The sequence below is a fragment of the Protomyctophum parallelum genome (assembly GCF_964188405.1).
Source record: "Protomyctophum parallelum genome assembly, chromosome: 1".
Taxonomy (NCBI): Eukaryota; Metazoa; Chordata; class Actinopteri; order Myctophiformes; family Myctophidae; genus Protomyctophum; species Protomyctophum parallelum.
In genome coordinates, this window is record NC_139697.1 from 82,881,607 (window position 1) to 82,907,274 (window position 25,668).

Genomic DNA, 25,668 nt, shown 5'->3' on the forward strand with positions numbered 1-25,668 from the left:
ACAGACATCAACGCAGCATGGTCCAAGTCTATTCTGTGTTTGACATTTCAAAAATTGGGTCTTACGAGTAGTCAGTATCATGAATATAATAAGAACGTTTAAAAAAAAGTATTTGCCACAGACATGGACAAGTCTCGTAATGTACGGAGTCGGAGACGGACACATTGATTACCCCTGTGCGGGACATAACGTTTGACTTATTTTCCTTTTGTCTCCTCAGGGCCAAATGCTGCTGAACCAGTTGAGGGAAATCACCGGCATCCAAAACTCAGAAGTACTCCACAGGGCGCTAAGCGTAAGCCACCTCCATCCAAGGCATATTTATGGATCTTACACCCAGACTGTGGTCAAAGACATTCTTTGATCATCGTACCACTGTGCAAACACATCATTGCAGGCAGCAGCGTTACCTTCTGTTAACACAAACTGTTCCAAAACATGAAACCAAAGGAACAAAGCTCTAAATGAATGCCAAAACATTGCCTTGGGTGGCTGTATTGGCAGTGAAAGGGAGGCTTATTTTTGCAGTCATGTATTGTATACAGTATCTACATTTATACAATTTAGAGCCCCAAGTGTTAATTTAACTTAGATTGTGTGGGTATGCAGATGTATACTGAATATACAGATGTGATACTATACAATACATGCATAGTGAATAGACTTGTAAATTCTACATACACCAATACTAATACAACAGTTGCCATGTTGTTTCCAAGCGTACATTCAAGGTGATCTCAACAATTTCTCAATCTCTGTGATGGTTTTGTAGTTTAGGTTCTCTAAATCGTTCATATGTAGCCTAGTGGGAAATAGTATGTTCCCACAAGCGTATTTGGGTGCTATAAGTTTAAGATATTATTATTATTACAAAAATCCCACCTGTGTGAAGTGAGGGGCGCTCTAATCATTGTACATCATCATCAAGAATGGTTCTGTGTGAGCAATGATCACCAAAGATGTCATGTAAGGAGTTATCACTTCAGTTATTTGTGCACTTAATCTCAGTTTAGGATTTGTTTACTGTAGTGTAAAAACTGATCATGATAAACAAACGTTCATATGTTCACACTATTTCAACATTACTGGGATTTTTATATAATTCATTTAGAAGCCTACGGTTTTGTATTTTGTACACGTTCTATATTCTTGTTTCTCCCCCGAATATGGATGCTAGGGTTCAAGTAACATCTATCATGGCAGGCTGTACTCATCACATGAGGAACTGAAGAAAGGTTCTATCTCTATCTTGTATGCCCATCAGGCCAGCCAGGGTGATATTGGCCATGCTGTTGGACTCTTGACCACACCCATTACGGAGGTTCAGGACCCCGGTGAACCACACGATGTCATCCCCAATGGAGAAGGTATAGGAAGCCACAGGAAGAAAATATATGTACATTTTGAACGATTCTTAAAATGATTTGAAGATAGTGTTCATTTTATAGCTTTAATGAAAAGTCTATAGTAATTGCAACCATATATACGTGGAACAGGAGTTAATTGATGTAACAACTGAAGTATAGGTCGAATATCTATTCTATTGGGACTCAATGTTAAACAACAGTGGAACTATTCTATGCACTTGAGTGCACAAAATCAATTGTGTTGTTTTGGTCCTTTCTGTATTGTACGCTATGTCTATAGGCGTTCCGAAAGATGAACTCCAAGCTGCCATCGAGCTCAGCCTGCGGGAGTCCAAAAAGGCTCTGGAGGAAGAGAGAGAATTTAACAGGTAATAGACCTTTATTGTGGTTGTTTGGGCTGTTAGGAAATTGTCATATGTACCTGGTACATGGTAATGATGTATGTACAGTATGTATGATGATGTACATATGGTGTATAATGCTCTGGTGTTTAGGTGAGCCCTTACCCAAGCCATGAGTCATAGGAGTGCGTAAGAGTGAGACTTATTTTCGTTAGGCCTCTATTAATTGAGTGAGAGTTCACAATAATGCTTATAAACACTAAACAGCATACATTTGGGGAAATGGATTCCTGACTCCTTTATGCAAAATGGCCCCAAGATCAGTGATATGCAAAGTCCCCTTCATACCATGCAATATGATATGTTCCCAGGGCTCTGGAAGCCAGTGCTGAGGAGACTTCATCGAGAGTGAAGCGGAAGAGAAGTGAGGTCCAGAATGAGATATGCAGTCCCTCAGATTGGATCCGCATGGACGACTGGCCCGTGGGGATCCGCAATGTGGGCAACACCTGCTGGTTCAGTGCCGTCATCCAGGTAAAAGATGGGGTCCTTTACAACATTATTATCCCACGATTTTGCAACCCATCTTTTCACCCAGTGTCAATTATCTAATGTAATCCTGGGCGATACACTTCCTCTGCCAACCTGGGGAGAGCAACAGAATGACCTCATGTGTCCTTCTATGCATGAGGAGTCCATGCTGCTTCTTTTCACCTGACAGTGGGGAGTTTCCCCGGTTGGAAGGAACGTTATTCCAACCAGTTCCTTTCCCCGCCATCAGGCGCCCCGGCTAGTCAGGGGGAGGAAGTTTAGAGACCAGGATTACTGCTGCATGTTTTTTGTGAGTGTACCTACCTACCCTAGGGGACACTGGGAGAACATGCAAACTCCACACAGAAAGAAAAGGAAATTTACATTCTTGATTCTTCACTGTAAAATGCATGGTAATCGCACACACACATTGGTCACAGAATTATCATTGTAGGTCATGATTTGACCCAGCTGAGTATGCGAACACCAACACCTCTTCTAATAGTGTCTCACCTCTTGATTTGCAGTTGTGGTTTTAAATAATTCCCTTACCCGGCTGTACACAAATATTTATAGTCTTCATGGTTGGAAGGGTTACAGTTGTCTGTAATGTCAGTAGGTCCAAGGGCACTGATACAGTACTTGTACTCAGCCAGCAAATGTCTCCCTGGCTCTTGCTGGTCTCTGTTAATGAGTCATGATTTTCTCCAGGGTCAGTTGTACTGTAGTTGGTGTAAAAGTGGTTCAATCCCAACGTTTTCTGGATCAGGGCACTCTTAAAAATCTGGAATGTGTTCACAATGGCTGCAGTGTTGTTAAGGGGTCAAATGGGTGGGCTGCGTGCATTTTCAGATCGTATCAACGATCAATCAATCAATCAATCAATCAATTGTGAATTGATTGGATCAATGGAACTAACATATGTTCCTATTCATCAATATTGCAATGAAAATGTATTTTCAAAGTTTTAGTGGAAAAATACCATGATTTTAATGTTATATTACGATCTTACAATCTTAGTGTTTTCCTCCGGCCCACAGGTTGGGAATTGTTGGTGTATACACCGACAGTTTTGAAAACTGAGCACAGATACTCTATCTACAGTATAGTAGTACGTTCTTGAGCCATGCCTTTGCATCAACTCTGCCCCCCCCCCCCAAAAAATAATAATAAATAAATCAAAATAAAATCAAAATAAAAAGCATCTTCACTGCGTTTCTAATCCTATTAAAAGTCCATTCCGGACTGAATTTAGCCAAGCCTATCGGGTGGCTCGGCAGACACCGGAGCCTTCATTGAAATGCATAGACTGCAACGATAATTAAATAGTGCAGTGTTGTGAATGATGATGGAGAGAGCGATGGAACAGCACAGGCCTGAAATGAGCTCATAGCACTGCAGATTAACACAGACAAGGAGTGCTCATTTGTCTTTATTTAAGTCTGATATCGTATCTTCGCTATTGTGTGGAAACCTTGTATGTCCAAAAGTACTATTTGTTAATACAAATTCAAAGAGGGAGCTGTTTCCTTTGTTTTGCCAATGGTTTCCCAGATTGACATTCATAAAACCTAGTAGTACAGACAGACTTAAAGGACCACTTTTTTTTGTACTCAATTTGTGTCTCAGCCATGGGCAGTTCAGAAACCCATCCACCAGTGACATCACTGTTAGGCAGATTTGTTTTTAAACAAGATAAATAAATAAAAAATGCAACTTTTCAGGACTAGAAAGCCTACAGTTTCTATTTGCTTGGATACTGTAAGGGAATTGAAATAGGCAAATTAGCCATTGTAGTTTGAATGCAAAAGCACGAATACCCAACTAGTATGTATTCTGTTGTTAGCATCACTGTTTGTTTTGGTATCAACAGTTTTTGACCCCTTGATAAAACACTTTTACCAGAAAAGAGTCATCATCGGATTATGTGAATACATAACCCCTAGTGTCCACTCATATTTCCCACAGTTATCTTTTGTGGTATAAATTACAGTAAGATTTAGATATGCTGTAATGTAATTTCCCTAGGACAATGGGAAAGACAATACAGTGAGGTTTTCATAAGTGCTTAGAGGCACCGCTGTGCGCCATACTGTATGTCATAGAAGACTAATTGGATGAGATGGCTTATTGAACGCTAGACATTGATTAATTTACATTGACATGAGAGGATGGTATGTGTAAAATATGAACTTGTTATTCTTATTCTTGTTCTTATTCCAATAGCACATATGTTGCTCACACGTTGTCTGAGAAATAACAAGAAGTTGACAAACAAAAATGTATTATAAATGATATAATGCCATGGTATTTACTGTTTAGTGTTACTGTCTAAGACACTGAAAATCAAAGATGATGTTATTGTTTCGTATTAGTATTTAAATGAATAGTGTGTACAGGTGAATAATTCTCAAGTTCGAAACGATGTAAATGATTTCATTAGAATAATATCACTTTTTATTCTTGTGTTGTTGGCAGTCGCTGTTCCATCTGCCCGTGTTCAGGAGGCTGGTTCTGGGCTACAGTCTGACAGAGCAGCTGTTGGAGAAGTGCAAGAGCCACTCAGTGAGTACACTATAGCAACATTGAGCTAATGTATATGATACTATGAAAACATTACCATGAATTAACCATGAGCTAATGCTAATGTATATGATACTATGAAAATAACAGTGGTAGAAAAGCAGTTCAAGTCCAGAATTCACCATTAACTTGAGTAAAAATACAAAAGTATTGGCTTCAAAATGTACTTAAAGTACCAACAGTAAAACTACTCATTGTGCAGAATGTCCAATTTAAAGTTTTAAAGTGTATAATAATATTTTTTAAATAGCACATCTACAGTGCATCATATTGCATTGTGAGCTTGTCGATCGGCTATTTTTAAATGGCCGAAATGAAGTGTTTAATGTATGTTTTGTAATAATAATCAAAATCTATAAATGAATAAATGTAAAAGTACAATATTTGGATCCGAGATGTAGTGGAGTAGAAATTATTGGAAATACTCCAGTAAAGTAAAAGTACCACAAAATGTTACTTAAGTACAGTACTTGAGTAAATGTACTTAGTTATTTTCCACCATTGACATTACCATAAATAAACCATTATCTAATGATACTATGAACATAATTAGCTAATCATCAATTTGTTAATTAAAGGTAGTATAAACAACATTCAAAATATATATATTTATATATATATAAAATATATATATTTTGCAGTGTTTCCATCCATCTATCAGCCACTATATAATTGTGCTGGGGTGGTTTTTTTTGCTGTTTTTTTCTGGCTGTATTTTGGTTTCATTCCAATGTTTATGTTGACATTCATCCCTTGGCAGGGACGCCTCTGTCTGTGGGGGGAGGAGGGCTCAATTGATCCCTTTGGACTTCAAAGGGGTTATTCACTGAGTTGATTGATTGGGTCTATGCTCGTTAGTGTTCTCTCTAATCATTGAATGGATCAAAGACAGCAATCACTTTCATACCTGATAGACGAAACCACCTAACTCCATTTTTGAGGTTTTTGATTTTTTTTTAAACAATATTGAATCAATGACAAGTAGTAAAAACTGCTTCGGACAAAGCCTCTTAACTCCATTGGACCCTCAAACTGCCTGCTAAAGCAGCTAACTCCGCCACCTCTCCCGCTCTCATGCAAGTAATATATAAAGTCAACAACAACAACTTTGATGTTTTTGATGTTTTCACAATTCAACATTTTGGAGTTACTTGGTTTGTCTCACGTCTCTCTCCTCTCTCTGCCCTTGGTTTATTGTTTCTCTGTGCTCATCTCTTCCATAATGGCTCATTAATGAATCGGTGACCCTTATTATGAAGTGTTAGAGCGCACACTATGTGATATCATTAATTCTGATGAAAAGCAGAAATGAGCGTCACCTACAACCTATCCTCGTTTTTTTTCTCCAAATGTCACACACATTTCCATGATTTGACTCATTTTATTCAGGTCTGATGGACATGAGCATGGTCGTCTCAATTATATACAAATAATGCATTTGTGTTCGCATTTGGTTCACAGGACAAAAGGAACATTGCTTTCATGCAGGAGCTGCGTTGTCTGTTTGCCCTCATGGTGGCTTCCACACGCAGGTTCGTGGATCCGTCTGCGGCCGTGGAGTTACTGCGAGACGCCTTCAGGACCAACGAGGCCCAGCAGGTGCATCATCAAATCAAATCAAATCAAACGTTATTTCTAGAGCACATTTCAAACAACCGAGATTCAATCAAAGCAAGAAATGCAATATAAGTGTCGACACTTCCCTACATATATTTCTTGCTTTGATTGTTCATGTCGACTCGACATGATCACAAAATATATGAACCTTTATTGAGAAAGGATATCCCCTTGAGATGTATCATCTCTCTCAAGGGGTCCAACAACATACAACAAATACAGTAGACAGAACAATACAACAAATACATTCATGCATATATAAAGACAAAAGACACATATGTATATAAAATAAAATAAAAACAAACAACACAACAAAAAACAGACATTGGATGGGAATCACACAATTACACACAAGTACACACAAGTACACAATTACATCATGGAAACCCTTATGCAGACAGAGTTAACTTGGTTAATGTGGTGCATACATTTGAAATGACAAGACAGGACAGGGTGAATTGAAGCAATGGTTTTCAATGCTCACCAGATGTATTATATTCTTCATTATAAAATAAAATAAACACATTTTAAATTCGATACCATTAGATAGTTGTAAATGCTATAATTTCCATTCCACATTTATATACCATATAATATAAATATTACATATTTATAATACCTACACTGTATAAAATAACAAAGATGCACTCCTAGTTACAAACAATTATAAATCAATGATAAATTCAACTCAAATTCAACTACTGCCCTCTAGTGGTCTTATACCAAATGTATCATTTTGGTCTTGAGCTGGATAGTTTGGGATACCCTGCAAACCAGACAAATCCCTGGGGAGATTAGGTCCGGCACTCCTCGGGTTGAATTACATTTTGCTCACCCCAAAGATGTGAGTGACCAATCAGAGCCCACTATTTAAAGTGAGACTTTCTTTTGCTGTGATGTTGGAATCTTGTTTGTAACAACCGGCCCTTGGAAATAAATCTTCCACACCGAAGTTCCAGACTGATATCTACATATGCAGTGATATTAGTCTGGCCATGCCAGGCTAAGTTTGGGAACTCCTGCCATAAATGCATGAGTGATGCGACCAACCAACCCCCAATATAATGAATCTTTTCTCTCCTGTTGATTCTAGGATGTCAGTGAGTTTAGCCACAAACTTCTGGACTGGCTGGAGGATGCCTTTCAGTTGGCTGCCAATGGAAAGTACGTTACTGCATATTGTGAATGAGTCATATCCTCTGTAATAGTCCTAAGAACTTGGTCCCACGGCCTAGTAGTTACTTCTCTGATAAGCAAGCAAGTAGCAGTGCCACAGAACAACATGACACAAGGCAATAGTGGTTTTTACTTGGAGTATTTCCATATTTCAGTACTTCTTACTACAGTAATTCTACTCCGCAAGATTTTACTACAATTCATTATTTGAACACTTTAGTTACTAGTCGTCACTTTGTAGATTTAGATTATTATTACATAACATCTCTCTGTGATAAAGGCTTTCTTTATTTTTTTGCATTGATATAAACCAGTAAACAGAATGCCATGCTGCCATGTCAGGTATGGGCACATTAAAAAAAGAAGAAGAAAAACTTAATTAATGTGTTGATTGGACAGGTTACAGCTTACATGTGTCGTGTGCCATATGGCTCTTACTCTGACTTGTTATTAATTAGCTTACTATGGTAACCGCCTTAGTCAATGTATTGAATTAACCATTGTGGACATTATTGCATTGTTTTACTTTCAGAAGTCCAGAGGACAAACTGGAAAACCCCATGGTCCAGCTTTTCTATGGTACCTTTGTGACAGAGAGAAGACATGAGGGTATGAATTAAAAACATTTTGTTGTTGTTGTTGTTGTAAAGTGGCACTGGATTGTCTACCTGTAATTCACTCCAAACTTGTATTGTGTCTAGGTAAGACATTATCCAATATTGAGCAGTTTGGTCAATATCCTCTTCAAGTCAACGGTTACAATAACCTGGATGAATGTCTGGAGGGGGCCATGGTAGAGAAGGATATTGAGTCCCTACATTCGGATCAACCCTCTTCACCTAGCCATGAGGTGAACTAAATAATTATTAATTTACTGTTATTATCGTTAACAGCAAGTATAGTGACTTATTTGAGCTTACTAATAAATTCTATTTTGGGGGGGATTGCAGAGATGGTTCTCAAAATTACCACCAGTCCTGACCTTTGAGCTGTCAAGATTCGAGTTCAATGCCCAGCTTGGACGCCCTGAGAAGATCCACAAGAAACTGGAGTTCCCACAAATTGTCTACATGGATCGGTAAGACTTTCAGTTTTCACTGTTGTGCCTGTAGTAGAATCACAATTGCCCCAACTTGTCCATCTGATATCGTAAGGTTCTCATGTGGCACTGCTGGTTGAAAGCACGATGGGGAGAAGACATTCCAAATTTGGATTTGGAATGCATAATGGAGTTTTTCTATGTTTTTGGAGATCAAAGCCTAACCAAGAATGAAAGACAGCATCTGGGAGCATCAGAGAGCAGGCTATCTCTGGGAACCCCAATTTATAAAATCAGTTAATTTAACTCTGAGAGTGTACAAATGGTACACCCAAATGGTACACCCATTTGTACACTCCAAACTATCATTTAGCTGGGGACCCCTGGAACTCCCTCATGTCCAGACACCGCTTTGGGAACTTCTGGTTTAAATGACCATTCCTCTGTTGTCCAGGTACCTTCACAAGAACATTGCGCAGACTCATGGGAGGAGAGGTGACGTGAAGAGACTGAAGGATCAGCTCGCTATGCTCCAGCAGAAACTTGAGTGGTGAGTTGACTGCTGCTAAGTCAGTTTGAAATGCGAGAACAACCTGCACGGCCAATATTTATTTGCAGTATTTCTGTGGACAAGATCTGTTTTTAGGAGATACACCGCTCTCTCCATTGAGGAAGACCCCTCTGGTCTAATATTTTCATCCTTAATTTAATGCAATTTTTAACGGACGACCGGGTTTTATGAAAATTTAAATGACAATGTTAGTATGTTAATGAAAATGTTCAACTCTCTCTCTCTCTCTCTCTCTCTCTCTCTCTCTCTCTCTCTCTCTCTCTATGTATGTATGTATTTATTTATTCATGAAATGGGGAAAATAGCAGCTATACAGTGTCAACCTGCTATTAAGTGGGAAAGAATCTACTTTCTGGCCTGATTGCATAAAACAACGTTAAACTCACTTTGCCACTTGATTTGCCACTCACTTTATGCATGAGCATACCCTCTATTGGTGATCCAGTTCTCCTAACCTGTATGTCCATTCATAGCTACAAAAACTATGGCTCGGGACCTACAAAGTATCCCTTGGCTGACATGCTGCAGTATGTTCTGGAGTTCGCCACCACCAAGCCCACCAGTGCATCCCCAGCTGTGGACCTGCAAGCCTCTTCACCAACACCCCCCAGTCAGCTCCCCACAGACCCCCTCTCTGAAGACACCAGGTACAGGACCCCTGTTATAACTAGGTTTGTCCCGATCCCATCACGTCATCTTCAAATGATCGGAATCAGGACATCAATATTATATCCATTGGTATCATGATATTAGACTGGATATTGTCTGAGATTTTGGGATATTGTACTATTGTACTAACATTCGGCAAAGAGATTTTGTGTAGAGATTTTAAAAAGTCTTCTGAATTAAGGATAAAATGAAATGCACAATTTGTTCATAATAATTCTGTTCCACGGTGGAAACCAACAGACTAGATATTTCTGATTTGCTCTTGTGTTGTTCTCTGTCAGTCATTCGCAGCCAGGAGACACCACTGGAGCGGAGGGCTTGGTCTCCAGTTGCCAGAGGACCCCCATCTACAAGCCTTTCACCCAGTGCAGACCCCCCAAGGACTACTCACCTCACCCAGCCCCGCACAGCATCAGCGAAGAGGAACTACATTCTGTTAAGAGCTGCTTGCAGCGTTGGAGGACTGAAGCGGAGAACAACATCAACGGTGTGCTATTCCACACATTTACGCCATAAATATTGTTTATTATTGACCACTTCAACCCCAGCATTCATATTTGGTGTGGGGGGGGAAAGCATTAGCCAAAAATAGCAGATATTTTCTTTTTGGATCGGCAATTTGATTTGGTGTACGGGAAAATAAGTGGTCCAAGTACAAAGCCAACTCAGGTCCAGTTGACTAAGTCTGAGGGTTTAAGTAAATTGTTAAGAATAGCCCAGATATAGCTCTAAATAATCATTATCGGAGGATACCGTCATAATGGCAGTGGTTCATGATGACTGGATAACACTCCACTCTGCGACAACTATAACACATTAATTATGAAGTTATATTCTCCCAGATTGTACAAGTGACTGGTGAAGACAACTATAACTCAAAATGTGCCATTTGTCTAGTGAAGTGGACACTTACATCTCGGTCGGCTATAAATTAACAAAGGACTTTCTTGCTACACTTGAGTGTGTTTCTTTCTATCTGCTTTTTGAACCTAACCCCCAGGTGCACAGTAATGATGGGTGTTTGTCTCTCTCTGTGCTTCAGAACTGAAGGCCAGCATTGACAGGGTCAGCCAAACGCTGGAAGGCATGTACACAGATAACAGCCTCTGTCAGGTAAGCTCCTGTGTCTGATACTCACCTAAAACACTACGGCAGATGGCAAATCAATCTCATGCCTCCTAGCCTCACACCACTCTGCTCATGAATGAATGTTCAATGTTCACTGAATGTTTGCCTCTTATTGAAGCACTCATGAATGAATGTTCAATGTTCACTGAATGTTTGCCTCTTATTGAACCACTGTCACCAACACAAGGGAATAACTAAGCTCTTGCAATGTTTTTTGCTATGTATTTAGAGGCTGGTATTCGTTTTACATTACTCGTCGATATCTAATCGTTATTGGTTACGCTGGAGAATTAATCTTGGTAGAATATAGCATACTTCCAGACAGTGTTGACATTGTTTTTTCTGGTTTATTGTATGTCCAGTACATATTATAAATTGTCCTTATTGAAAAATACGTCTGCATCAGTCGCAGACTTAAGAATGTTGACTACAGCGACTGTTGTGTTTTCACATTTGATTCACTAACCTTTAACAACACTTACAGAAGCTATTTATAAATTAAGCAGTCACATGGAAGATGGAAATAGTCTGTCTGTAACTGTATCATCTGAAATACTCTTCCTACCCTCTGTTCTACATCCCGTGAACTAGCTAACGGTGATGTTTATGATATTGGATTCAAACTGACGGAACATATCCTAATGCACATGCATGTCAACATGAGTTATGGAACGCTCTTGTGTCTGAGCTCCCAGTGCAAGCCCTAAGTAAGACATTCTCTGAGTGATTGTTGGTGAGATTGAGAGTTATTGGGTTGCTTATTAATTTGTTAGGTCTAAAGTGAAATCGCAAAACGAGACAAGGCAAACCTAGTTCAGTCAGACCAGTCTATGAGTCAGACCCTGCATACATTTTCTTGTTACATTCTATTTGGAGGACTGGTAAACTGGAAGTTGTCAGTAAAGTTTTATGAATGTCTATTTTGGTCTAATCATATTCTAAAAAGGCTTGTCTGTGTTCTGTCCAGAACAAAATACAGAACTGACAGAACATTGCACAACCTAGGAATTATGCATTTTCACATATTTTTAATTATCTTTATCTGTTGCTTCTGTGAATGATGTGTGAATTAAATAGTTATTGTGATTCCTTGTGATTCCTTTCAACTCTCATTTTATGTTAAAAAAAGATCTCAAAGTATTTAATTTAATACATGTATATGGTAAAACAAACACAAATGGATTTAATACTTCTGTTTTCTTTCTCATGGAGCATAGAAGTAACAGATAAGATCAACCATTTTGATAATATCACACTATTACTAATACTATACTATCACTTCCAGCCAATATGAAATATATATGCTGGCCGTGGCGTGAATGAATGGAGATGCCCTTGCTTTTCTGATGCCATGATGAAGGCCAGTTGTTGCCTTAGGACGGTCTGATTAATGACAGTGTAACTCTGGCATATTTGTCTTCCCACAATACTACAAACAAATGTAACTATATCTCTAGCAACTGGTGAGGAGCATTACTCGACAACACTTGTTATTTGGACCAACTTTAACACTTTTGCAACTCGGCAGCCCTATGATAACAAACATTTTTACTCATCATAACAATGACACCTTTCCTCTATGCTGTTGCTGCTTACTGTAGGTGCCGTACAGGCTCCATGCGGTGCTGGTCCACGAGGGACAAGCGTCCGCGGGCCACTACTGGGCCTACATCTATGACCATGCCAACCAGCGCTGGATGAAGTACAACGACATTTCCATCAGCGAATCGTCCTGGGAGGAACTGATGCGGGAGTCCTACGGCGGCATGACCAACGCCAGTGCCTACTGTCTCATGTACATCGATGACAGCCTGCCCAACCTCATCGCAGGTAGGCTCATCACCATGTGTTCCATGTGCGCGCAGCACTGCAGCGGAGGCTCCGGTATAGGAGATCCAATCGGGTCTCATTGCTGAGCAGCCACCCAGTCATCAACATTAGTGCTGCACGATTCTTGCTCAAATGTGAATCTCGATTTTCCGCCACAATAATTAAGATCACGATTCTCACATTTCTCATTTTTTTCCCATGGAAGTATTTATTAAAAAAACAAACAAAAACATAAGAGTAACAGCCAACTAGTGCTGCACCATTCTTCACAAAATGAGATTGCGTAGGTGTCTGAAATTTCTGAATCTAGATCTCGATTTTTTCTCGATTAATTGTGCAGCACTATCGAACATTATTGGCTTAGGAATGCGACAAAAACAAAACAATTGTACATTCATTCAAGGCTTCATGGGCGTGCAATTGGGAATTCTTAATGACAGTGACAATGTTCAGTGTATTTTACACTATTCTCCTGCTTGTTGTGAAGACTAATGGCTTGAAAATGGGTTTTGTTTTTGGATGGTTGAGCAGAGGAATGCTTTTGAGTAGTGCTAGCCACTTCAAGGAACAGCAATGTGGGTCCCCATGTATGTTTGTTTGGGGTCTGTCTGTCTGTTTGGGGTACCAACAGGTGACAAACTGGCGCTGTTGAGCTTCACACTGAGCATAGGTGTATGATGGGAAACAGAGTTTTTTTTGTGTATCACCAGTACAGTGTGCACGCACGCACACACAGCACCACTGAATTCACACGTTGGTGTGATTTTACTCGACTAACTGAAAGCCTGTCTTCCCCCCCCCCCGACCCAGAGGACACAGACGACGAGACGGGCCAGGTCCTGCACGGCTTGGACTCCCTGCCTCCCGTCCTCAAACGCTACGTCCACGAAGACAACCGTTGGTTCCAGCAGGAGATCAGCGAGTGGGAGGAGCAGTTCTGTCAGCAGGCATTCCAGCAAGGAGAGCCCGTGCCCGTTCCGGGGGCCAGTCACCCCCGAATGATACGGCAGACACGTGCCGAGTCAACAGAGCCGCTGGTGTCTGAGCCAGAACTCCCAACAGCAGAAGAGGATCAGACACCTACTCCTCCAGAGACAGAAGATCCAAATGAGAGACTGGAGAGCCCAGAGCCTTGCGGGGATGACGCTGAAGGTCTGTGTTACTGTTGAGACATTTCACTCACCACATGGATTAAAGTTCTCAGTCGCTGTGTGACTGATTTCAGTCATTTGGATTCCATAGAAGCCAGCGTGTCTTCTGTTAAAGCATGCTGCGCACTGAAAATAGCAATAATCTACAGATTGTAGATCAGCTATTTTTGGTCATTAGTTATTTTAAGATTAAAGAGTATTTGAAGTTATACAACTAACAATAGAATACAAGTTTAGAAGCATCTTCCAGAAACATGAATGGTCTCAGAAATGCCTCAAATCTTTGATTTCTTCAGCTGGTCGGCCTAAAACATCATCATTACATTTTCAGTCTTGAGATTTTATTTTGCTTTATTCCATGTAACCACTTGAACACATATTGAACACATATTCTGGCATATTAACAGGATGATGGTGTATGGTTATGTATTATATTATGGCCTGATCAGTGAATGGATGACAGGTATTGACACTGACAACTTTACATTTTGATCAACTCACATCCCTCCATCAATGGCGGAAGACAAAATAGCTCTGTTCACTCTCAAAATTATCACTTTCACATTTGAAGAACCCCTGGCAGTCTTTTCTAGCGCATGTTAAAATAAGCAAACAAGCAAAGTTGTTCTTCTCTTAGCAACAAGAGAAAGCTGTGGAGATGAAATGTATTCTATGGACACAGGATTTAAAGACTTTCGGTATCTAGACTTTTAGGACTATTTCGGTAAATAGACTATAACCCAGTTCCGCATCTGTGAAACCTCATTAAGTTGGACAATCTTTGATGTTTTACCATCTTTGATGTTGTACGATCACCTGATTCACTCATCGGCCTTGTCTCATTCCTCTCCGCCAGGCACGTCGTGCATACACATAGACATCAAAGGGGCTTGAGCCCCTGCTCTTTTACCTGTAAAAACTGCCCTCTCCAGTCCATGAATGCAGCATTTATTATGTCGTACCCGAAGACAGCATTCAGGAGAATAGGCTCTATCATGCAGAATAACTCTGCATACTTCCGGGCCCCTTCCCTACTTCCTTCACAGGTGTCACTGATGATACTAATTAAGGCTCTGTTCCATTCTGGTCAAACAGAACTGAACTTGAAAGCAGCATTTAATAATGATTATTTAATAATAATTTGTCCTGTCTGTAGAATTCCATGTCGTACGCCGCATCTTCAGTAGCTAAAGAGTGCAGGGTCACGCCCCAAAAATTGCTGATCTACAAGCATACAACGCGTCGCAGCGTGGCACGTTGTGAGCTTGTAGATCTGCAATCTTTGCTAAAAAATATTTTCCCAAAAGTGCCCTTATAGGGAATTTCAGCCCATTCCTCTCTCTCTCTCTCTCTCTCTCTCTCTAACATTCTCTGCACGTCCCTGCTCTCATGCCATCACCAGAGCGCTTCCACACCCCGGACTCGTTCACGTCACAGACGCAGGAGGAGGAGGACGTTCCTTGCGGCGAGTCGGACGAGAGCAGCGGAGCCGTCGCAGCCACAGCCACGCCGCTGGGACCCGGCCAAGAAGATTCCACATCGGCCGCCACCACCCCCGTTCCTGAGGAGGAGGGGCAGCAGGGAGAGCATCAGGTGGGCTACCACTTAACACCCCACATACCCCGCTCTCCATAGGAAGTGGGTCAACGTAAAATTAGGTCACATACATTGTGGAATGCAGCTCCCGTTTCACCACTTCCTGGCAGCGCAGTGACAAATATCAACACGCATCACAGGGTGGGTATACGGAGATATATATATATATATATATATAGGGACAGTGGTTCCCAACCTGGTTGGGCCGTGGGGATACTGCAACTTTTGCAAGTGGGCCCCCAAATAATTGGTAAAAAAAACTAAGTTATGTATTTATTTATTCAGCATTTTATGCCTTTACTGATGTGACAGAAATGGGGAGAAAGATAGGGGGAGTGAATCACAGCAAAGGCCGTCGGGATCGGGACTCGAACCCGCATTGTCGTGCTGTCAGGCTACAATGGAGCGCATGTGCCCGTTCCGCTATGCCAGCAGTCCGGGCCAACACTAAGATTTGAATGGTATTTTAAAATCGAATCGAGTCGATTGATCATTGAAATTAACTGAAAATGCACTCATCTGACCACTTAATGGGGTGGGTCACGATGAATGTTTTCCAGATTTTCAAGTGGGCCCTGATCCAGAAAAGGTTGAGAACCACTGAGGACGCTGGTAACTCATTATGACTATATGATGGCATTGTAAAATTACAACATTTGTATGTAATACAATATATAACAATTGATAAATACAAAAATTCTAAAATGTAGCTATTATGAAAACCTTGGCATACTGTATAGCAATATATATACTGTAGGCTATATATTTACTTAGTCGATAGTGGTGTAGGCATCTTGAAAACCAAACCATTACCGGTAAACACACAGACATACCCCACTTTACTGTAGTACAGACCCATAAATGTTGGTGATTCTGCAGCATTTGCGCCTTATCTTGTGTCTTATTTACTTACATTGTATGCTCACTGCCTCTACATGTCATGGTGTCAGTCAGATCCCAATATTGTGACCCGATCCCGACGGCATTTTCTACTTGTCACTCCCCATCTCTCTCTCTCCACATTTCTTGTCAGCCTACTGTCCTATCAAAAATAAAGGCATAACAAATCCTCAGTTGAGGCTTTTCCCTCAACACCATCATGACAGGTCAGTGACACTGAGATACTCACTGCCACTAATACAATGGTTCTCAAAGTGGGCTCCAGGGTCCTTCAGGGGGGAAACATTTGGAACATCTTTTAAACCGTTTGGGGGTCCCTGGCACAAACTTTCAGATAGGAGTCAAACACATTTACATTTTGGGGGATCCTTGACATGAAAGGTTTTGAGAACCACTGGCCCAATCAGTTTGGCAGGAGGGTCAGATAAGAGTCAAGTGGCCATGTTTTAAAATAGAACATGTCTTCATTGCCCTCTCTGTGTCTAGCATGTTCTAGACTGGAGAAAGAGCTTAATCGTGCTCATGCCAACTGGAATGTTCCACTGGTCCCCCTGCCATGATGGTACTTACCAAAGATAGAACGAGACAGTTTCAAAGAATGCTCATAACGCTGTAAACATTCAGGAACAATTGTTAGAGTTATTATTACAAGACTTAAATCCTATATAGATGAATAGACATAACATGATCCCATAATATCCCTATGTAAGCATATTGTGATCATCTATATTCTTTGCCAAAAGATGAGTGGACCAGAACTAGAGATGTCCCGATACCATTTTTTTCAGACCAAGTACAAGTACGAGTACTTTATTTTAAGTACTCGCCGATACCGAGTACCGATACGAGTACTTTTTATTTTTGTTGAGTAACCACTTATTTTACCACCTCCCGTCTACACTTGTCAGTTGTCATTTATGCTTGTAGATCAGCCGTTTTGGGCGCTTTGCTCATTTTGCTGCCGTGTTGGGTCAGACTTGCTCCCGTTGCATTGAGCGTTCAGCCAGTGTCAATTGAATGTTGTAGTACTCGTCTCAAAGTATCGGGCTCGGTTCAGATACTCGAGTATGAGTACTTTAGGCTAGTATCGGCCGAGTACCCGATACCAGTATCGGTATCGGAACAACTCTAACCAGAACGTTGAATCCACAGGCAGTGAATTTATCACAATCATGATAAGCTTTAACTTGAAACAGAATTAAACTACTCAGTCAGTTTCAGAAGCAGAAGAACGGATCACACAAAAGATGATCACAAAAACGTTTTGTTTTTTAACAAATATAATTTAGATATTAGATATTTTTGCTCAATCAAAATATAGGGAGTTTTGTCTTAGGTATGAGACAAGACTTAAGGATTTGTCAGTGTTTGGTATATACATATAACTTGAAATGTGTGAAAAGAAATTCTGTATTAAGTCACTCATTGAAAAGAGAGATAAAGTACATTTGTCATTCCTAATTTCCTTTATTTTGCTTATCTGTTAATATTAGCCCGGAATCTGCCAGATTCAGCAGTTATCACAAAGGAAAATACAAAATAAGCAAGGCCATGGTCAAATGGCTCACTTAAACATAATGTAAATCAGCCACTAAGGTTCACCTTGAACCTTGAACATGAACATTACCTTCTTAAAATATTTTTATTTCATGAAACATTGTAATATCTGTGAGAAATAATCTCAGTGATTTTAGTGTAATCAAAATAAGTGTGCAGTGCAGCTTTGTTGAGAGGGCTACTCTGGTTTATAAATGGTCTGCATATGACCTCTAGTGGCCAATGTGGTTATAACACTTCCCCTGACAAATTCAGGCTGCATATTTGGTGGAAACTATTGAATTTGTGCTTTTTCGGGAGTGAGAATGAGTTGACTGATTAATTGACAAGCAGTTTTCTATTTATATATTTATTTTATCATCAATAAAACGATTAACCTCTTCTAACGACCCTATTTCCATCCTCTGTTAGTAATCTCATAACTTTTGAAAGTTGCAAGAGAATGACAAAGTATAGGGACCGATATTTATCGAATATTTTATTAGATTATCGATTTTCTTTTAAATAATCAATTAAATACATTAGTTTGGTTTGAAACCGAGAAAGTGTCATTTTCCACTTTTGCGTTGGCTATTCAATAGCAGATCTACAAGCTGCAAGCTTTTTACATGGCCACTCACTCACTCGATCACTCCAGCCTGGCGGTGCTATGGTGAGATTGGTGACCTGCCGAAATGTGTGACCATCTTGTGGACACTTAATTCGGACACTGACATTATGTGATTGTCTACACGATTGTCACATATTTCAGCAGGTCACCAATTTTACCGTAACACAACCATGCTGGAGTGACCGAGTGTGAGTGAGCGAGTGGCCGAGATTTTTGGTATTGGAATTTGGCTTTAGATTAACTGGGCCCTTGGGCTTTCTCCTCCATATGTTACACCTCAGCCGTCCAGCCACACAGCAAAGCCAGGCAGCCACACAGCAAAGCCAGGCAGCCACACAGCTGAGCCAGGCAGCCGGACAGCGGAGCCAGGCAGCCGGACAGCTGAGCCAGGCAGCCGGACAGCGGAGCCAGGCAGCCGGACAGCTGAGCCAGGCAGCCACACAGCTGAGCCAGGCAGCCGGACAGCGGAGCCAGGCAGCCACACAGTGGAGCCAGGCAGCCACACAGCGGAGCCAGGCAGCCGGACAGCGAAGCCAGGCAGCCACACAGCGAAGCCAGGCAGCCACACAGCGAAGCCAGGCAGCCACACTGCAGAGGCAGGCAGCCGGACATCGTCAGCGGATGTCGAGGTGGAGGAGTCTGAGCAAGAGGTTGGCGTTACAGAGGAGGTAGGCCTGTCACCATTATTACGCAATCTCAATTATTTGAGATAATCGCAATTATTTTTGCAGAATCGTCAACAGAGACGAAGAGTTCTTATAATTGTCACGGGTACCCGCCCCGAGACTCATTATCTAAAAGATCTAAAAGCTTATGTTGTAAGTTTTTAGATCAACTAAATTATTTAAAAATATGAATGTGTCAGTGATTTTTATTTATTTATTTAGATATGTTGGGGCTTTTGTCTGCCTTTATTAGTGTATAGTAAGTTGACAGAAAATGGGGGGAGAGAGATGGGAAGTGACACGCAGCAAAGGTCGTGGGGTTCGGGAGTCGAACTCGCGACACGCTGTCAGGCTGGATTAGCAGCCTTGCCGAGGTGCCTGGACCGCTAGGCCAGCCAGGGCCGTGTCAGTTATTTCTTTCTATATTTAAGTTATTTGACATATCTGCCCTGTGCAATTTGTGATTATGAAGCCTAAAAGGCAAGCAGAAATACAAATTGTAACATTCCAATGTTCAATGCAAAAAAAGAAAAAACACAATTAAATCATTAATTGCTATTATTTGTGTGACAATGAATCGTAAAATTTAAATTGTAATCATGACAGCCCTACGAGGAGGAAGACCCAGAGGTGGCCGGAACCCAGGCCGAGGTGAGCGGAGGAGGGGAGCCACGGGAGGCTGAGGTGGAGCAGGAGGGGGAGGTGGAAGAGGAAGAGGAGGAGGAGGAGGGCGCCACGGTCAGAAGGAGACGACGTCGACTCCCAGCAGAGAACGTCGTGTCCGAGGTGGACATCCCAAATGTAGGACGAATTATGGTCCGAGCAGACGCAGACGGATACAACGAAGAGGTTCGTAACGTGGTCGGATTATATCAGTGGTTCTCATATATATAACCCAGGCCCCAAATTCATGTGAATTTGCCCACGGAGACCCATTATACTCCTCATTTGTCCCTTTATTATGCTTTCTAGTCCACATCCTTTTGACCACAAACGGTGCAACTGAAGGGTCACACCATTAGTCTGACGATTGGCCTGCCGTTGATTGAGCTTCTGATACACCTGCACTAAAGGGGAATTAGCTCAGATGGTAGAGCGCTTATACATTTGAAACTTGAAATGTCACAGTCTGCATAATACTACTAGTACTAGTCCAATACTTTTGTACAATTCCGGACTTTTACTTGTAATGCAGTACAAGATGCGAGTACTTTTCCCACCACTGGTGTTGGGAAATATATATATTTTTTAAATAATGGTTAAAGTGGTTAAAAGCTAAGGTCTTAACGCGTTAATTAATTGCTTGTATTTTCTTATGTCCAGATGATGCTGACTCCAGCCATGCAGGGAGTCATCCTGGCTATAGCCAAGGCCAGACAAACCTTTGACACGGAAGGCCCTGAGGCTGGTCTCATCAAGGTATACCTTTAATTTCTTATCTTATTATAGATTTTTTTTTCTTTTGTAATACATCATCACATTTCGGCCAATCACTTTTGGGGTCCTCACTTTTCTGTGCTCACTTTTTATCCTCACATTCCGTGCTCAGCCAATCAAATCATCACTATGGGGTACACACAAACACACAAAGCTGGGCATAGGAGAGGGTAGCGCCCCTCAACAAAACACAAAAGGTTAAAATCCAGCGACTCCTCCCGGCAGGCCTTCCATGAGGAGTACTGTCGTCTGTACGAGCTGTCCCAAGAGGAGGTGACCCTTCAGGAGGACGTGCGCCTCCAGCACTCCCTGGTCTACTTCTTCCAGAACAAAGCCCCCAACAAGGTGGTGGAGAGGACCCTGCTGGAGCAGTTCACGGACCGCAACCTCAGCTTCGACGACAGGTTTGTTTAGAGTCCAGTGGTTCCCAAACCAGCCCACCGTGACCTAAAAGAGAAATTTAGGACGTTTGCCCGGGACCCAAACTATAGTGAAAATAGCAGATCTACAAGCTCACAACATGCCGCTTCGCACCGCATTATGAGCTTTCTGAATTATGAGGAATTCTGAATCCTGGGGCAAAATACAGCTGTGTTGTGGTTGAAAATGAATGTGACTCAGACTTTTTCCAGTAACTTTGAAGCTGTATACCATGTCCTTATAATGTGATAGTGTTGTGATCAGTATAGAGATGAATGTGTCTTACTGTATTTCCTTCCTTGGACATAATTATTCATTGATGCTTCACTATCTTTAAACACTTACCTATTTTATCCTGTGTGCCGTCTACAGGGCGATCAGTATAATGAGGGAAGCCCGATCCAAACTACGCCTCATCAAACCAGAGGACATGGACATGGATGAATACTTGGTACAGTACAGTATGATACACTGTCTGAACCGTTTTGTGACAACCACACATTATTACAATAGTCTGTATACACACAACTACAGTATACAAAATTGTATGAAATAAAGTGTGTGTGTGTGTGTGTGTGTGTGTGTGTGTGTGTGTGTGTGTGTGTGTGTGTGTGTGTGTGTGTGTGTGTGTGTGTGTGTGTGTGTGTGTGTGTGTGTGTGTGTGCAAGACCGCACCATTTCTGGTAAATGGTGTATCTATATATCGCTTTTATCCAAAGTGCTTTACATACCCATACACAAAGTTATTAGAAAGTGTGGATTGATTGACCACTGCCAATTATGTTCTTAGCGATTATAATATTGATATATTGAATTATTGAGAAAGTTATTACTGTTATATACTGTTTAGATTTTATACGTCAACGAATCAATTAACCACTTAAGTTCTATATTTCATACCCTGTCATACCTACAAAGATTGTGAAAACTATTTTCCCAATTTTTGAATGTTTTTGACATTTTTTTTTAAAAGTTTCACCTATTTCACCTACTTTCACCCACCCAAAGTATTTTTTGGGGGTCCCCAGCCCAGTCCAAACGGTTGAGAACCCCTGAGCTAACAGGCTAATTAATGGCATTGCTGAAGCGTTGTTGTGTCTCCTTGCAGGACTGGCATGATGACTACAGGCTGTTCCGCACTGTGTTTGTCTACCTGCTGACGGGCCTGGAGCAATACCAGCATGGGAAGTAGGTGTTGTCCTGACCACGTGTGTGTGTGTGTGTGTGTGTGTGTGTGTGTGTGTGTGTGTGTGTGTGTGTGTGTGTGTGTGTGTGTGTGTGTGTGTGTGTGTGTGTGTGTGTGTGTGTGTGTGTGTGTGTGTGTGTGTGTGTGTGTGTGTGTGTGTGTGTGTGTGTGTGTGTGTGTGTGTGTGAGCGTGCGTGCGTGCGTGCGTGCGTGCGTGCATGCGTGTGACTGAAAAGTGAGCACACCAAAAGTGACTGGCCGGAATGAGCGCTCTTATCATCATACATCATCATACATCAGTAGTGATGATAAAAGCGTCCCTCACTTCACACGGTGTGATTTTTACATTTTACATAATAATGGCATGCTCACCTTAGGGATAGATTATTCTATTATGTTATTGATTATGTTTTATAATGGATTACAACATGGATAAGTGTGATTAACTGTGTGACCCCTATAGGGTGCGTGAGGCTCTCACCTACCTGGCCCATGCTCATAAGAACAACGCCATATTACTGAGGAAGGGAGAGAAGAAGGGAGTGGAGCAGTCAGTCATTGCACTTTACAGGAGGAAGTGTCTCATGGTGAGTACTGAACTACATTTACTTGAGTACCGTAACTAGGTCAAAATTTTAGGTACTTTTATTTAACTTGAGAATAAGTAGCTAGTAACTAAAGCCGCCAAATAAGAAGCATAAATTATAAAAAGAAAGTGTTCTTTTTTTTTTCTTATTTGGCGGCTTTAGTTACTAGCTACTTACAGATTTCCATTATTAAATTGGCTTTTCGAATCTACAAGAAAAACAGAGTTGATGCACACAGTGGCAAGACATTTCAACTATAATTTTTTTCTACATAGAAGAGACAGCCTTCATCAGTCACTTGTTGACTTTTTATTTTGAGTGGATATAACGTACCAGCTAGAAATCAGAGCGTGGTGGTCTACAAGAAAACCATAATGTCTGAATGTGTCCAATAAAAAAATGCCTTTGTTGAGCTAGTGAAAATAGCGTGCATGTATTTTTCCATCAGAATTTGCGGAACTATACTCACCAAATGGCATGGTGAGATGTGAGATGAGATGAGATGTGGCATACAAACGTATTGCAAAATAGCAGCTGGCACTTGCCAACTCTATCATGCCATCGTATATTTCACAAAAATAAATCGAAATAAGTTGTTCCTGTGAACTGCTCCCCCCCCCCCCCCCCCCCCCCCCTCCCCAAAAATAAAACCCACCTCTCTCTCAGGCACTGAACGAGAGCGCGGCGCAGCTGTTCTGCGGCGGTGAGGAGAGCGAGGTGGAGGAGGGCATGGCCATCATGAACGACGCCATCATCCCCTGTCTGCACCTGATGGGCCGTGACGACAGCAGCCTAACCCAGGAGGACCTGGATGTCATGGAGAAGATCCGCAGCCACTGGTGTTCCTGTCTGGGACAGGAAATGAATGGTAACAATTATTTATGTTATCTATTTAGCGATTATTCAATTGATTGCTTTTCAAATAATTGAACAATAGGGAACCACTTGAAAGAAATGTATATCAATAATTTGTATCTATGCGTCCGGAGACTCCGTCCAGGACAGCCTTCAGATGTGCCTCCTCAGGAGACTTGGCTCAGATCTGAACCCATTTGATTTGGCATTAGGAACCTGTTGCGACCGCATGCCCTTGCTGACGTCGACCCCAGGGTTCGAACCCACAACCTTCCGCTCTAACCACTACACTAGGACGGCCCCCAATATTATTATTATTATACGACAACATTTCGATGTTAATACATCTTTGTCAGGTATGGCATGACCTGACTTTCATGCATTGTTGTTGTTGTTGTTTTGCCTGCACCCTAGCTGTAATTAACGGCTTTAATTGTCCGAGACTGCTGCAGTGCCTTCCTTCAACCATACCAGTTATGTTCCTGAGATGCACTGGACCAGCCTAATACGTCTTTGTCTGTAATTGTTTTGATGAATCAAATACACAGGACCACGATGGAAATAAGCCCTCTAGTCTTTTTTTTGTATCCTTTTAGCACCATTTGTATAATCGTAGTACTACTGTGCTTTTTGCAAACTGTTAATAAAGTATTCAATCAATCAAACAAACATTTGTCTCCCTCCCACAGACTCTTTGCAGGAGAAGCTAGGTGAATTCCTCCCCAGGGTCTTGGACGGTTCTGCTGAGATGGTGATCCTTAAAGATCCACCCAAGGTGCACGTCAGCTTCCCCCACGACCTCTGCAGCCGTCTGACCGCCGTCATGGAATCCATTCACAACACTTCTATCGTCATCGTTAAGTAAAGGCGGTTTTATACTTGTGTGTGTATGTGCTGATGTCGAGCGCCAAAAATAGCGGATCCACAAGCTCACAATGCGTCGCAGTGCGACGCATTGCGAGCTTGTGGATCAGCTATTGTCGGTGCATGACATTGCCATGCAACGAAGTATATCAATCCCTTAAGGAGGTAGAGATCAACGATGGACGCCATTCATTAACTGAATGGCTAACAACCTCCCTGATGTCCTTGTACATGGTTGACAGTGCAATAGAATAATGTGTATTATTTGTATTTCTTATGTGTAATTATTTTTGTATACATTTCTAATGTGCTCCTGCCTCATTTGTCAAATGTTTGAAGAAACTTCTGCCGATAGGCAAGGCTAGAGACATAAGAGGACAGATTTTTCTTGTTAACAATAATGACCGCAAAATTGTTTAGTATCAGGAACTTTTTGGAAAGCAATCAAGAGATGTATGAAGAGACAGTAATTTATATAGCTTCATGGACACACCACAATTACTATGTATCAGAATTTGAAATGAACAAAAAGCTGCTCAGTGGAGATTTAGGGCCGATTCATACTCCTATTTTACCACTGTTTCGGCGCTGTAGTGCCGAAATGTTTTCGGCTCGTCAGAAATTTTCAGTAGCACCGAAGAGCCGACTTTAGGACGGTACCTCAAATGACCCCGAACCTCAAATCACGTCAAATTGTAGGCTCTACAGCGCCGAACCGACTTTTATTCGGCTCTAAAATAGGAGTATGAATCGGCCCTGAGAAACGGAATGGTTTATTCTTGCATTGCTTTGTTTATACAGTATGTCAGTCATTTCACATGGTGCTTTTTCACTTAAACATTGATTATGCTCAATAAAATCATGATATGCCTTTCTGCCTTTCCTTTCTCCCTTTCTTCCTTTTTCCATTTTCTTTGAGTATGGGTCACAGGTTATCCCAAATGCATATTCAGCCCTGTTAGCTCTAAACATGACAATGTCGGTCTGT

At 41.3% G+C, this 25,668-nt stretch overlaps 1 protein-coding gene across 3 annotated transcripts in view; it reads left to right on the forward strand.

Moving 5' to 3' along the window:
* usp28 (ubiquitin specific peptidase 28) overlaps positions 1-25,553 on the forward strand; it is a 27,691-nt gene extending 2,138 nt beyond the window's left edge. Inside the window, exons 2-27 of one of the 3 annotated variants that reach the window (XM_083785431.1) lie at positions 221-295; positions 1,265-1,367; positions 1,648-1,735; positions 2,080-2,242; positions 4,718-4,804; positions 6,284-6,421; positions 7,533-7,603; positions 8,148-8,224; positions 8,317-8,465; positions 8,566-8,693; positions 9,109-9,204; positions 9,699-9,896; positions 10,176-10,381; positions 10,937-11,007; positions 12,624-12,852; positions 13,663-14,004; positions 15,406-15,596; positions 18,948-19,334; positions 19,938-20,180; positions 20,655-20,750; positions 20,994-21,172; positions 21,561-21,639; positions 22,297-22,376; positions 22,838-22,961; positions 23,628-23,829; positions 24,506-25,553. In XM_083785431.1, coding sequence (XP_083641557.1) covers positions 221-295; positions 1,265-1,367; positions 1,648-1,735; positions 2,080-2,242; positions 4,718-4,804; positions 6,284-6,421; positions 7,533-7,603; positions 8,148-8,224; positions 8,317-8,465; positions 8,566-8,693; positions 9,109-9,204; positions 9,699-9,896; positions 10,176-10,381; positions 10,937-11,007; positions 12,624-12,852; positions 13,663-14,004; positions 15,406-15,596; positions 18,948-19,334; positions 19,938-20,180; positions 20,655-20,750; positions 20,994-21,172; positions 21,561-21,639; positions 22,297-22,376; positions 22,838-22,961; positions 23,628-23,829; positions 24,506-24,681 — 3,978 coding nt within the window. In that variant the 3' untranslated portion in view covers positions 24,682-25,553. The remainder of the gene's footprint in view (positions 1-220; positions 296-1,264; positions 1,368-1,647; positions 1,736-2,079; positions 2,243-4,717; positions 4,805-6,283; positions 6,422-7,532; positions 7,604-8,147; positions 8,225-8,316; positions 8,466-8,565; positions 8,694-9,108; positions 9,205-9,698; positions 9,897-10,175; positions 10,382-10,936; positions 11,008-12,623; positions 12,853-13,662; positions 14,005-15,405; positions 15,597-18,947; positions 19,335-19,937; positions 20,181-20,654; positions 20,751-20,993; positions 21,173-21,560; positions 21,640-22,296; positions 22,377-22,837; positions 22,962-23,627; positions 23,830-24,505) is intronic. The other 2 variants (XM_083785432.1, XM_083785433.1) reach the window with 2 other exon arrangements.
* The last annotated feature ends 115 nt before the right edge of the window (positions 25,554-25,668 follow it).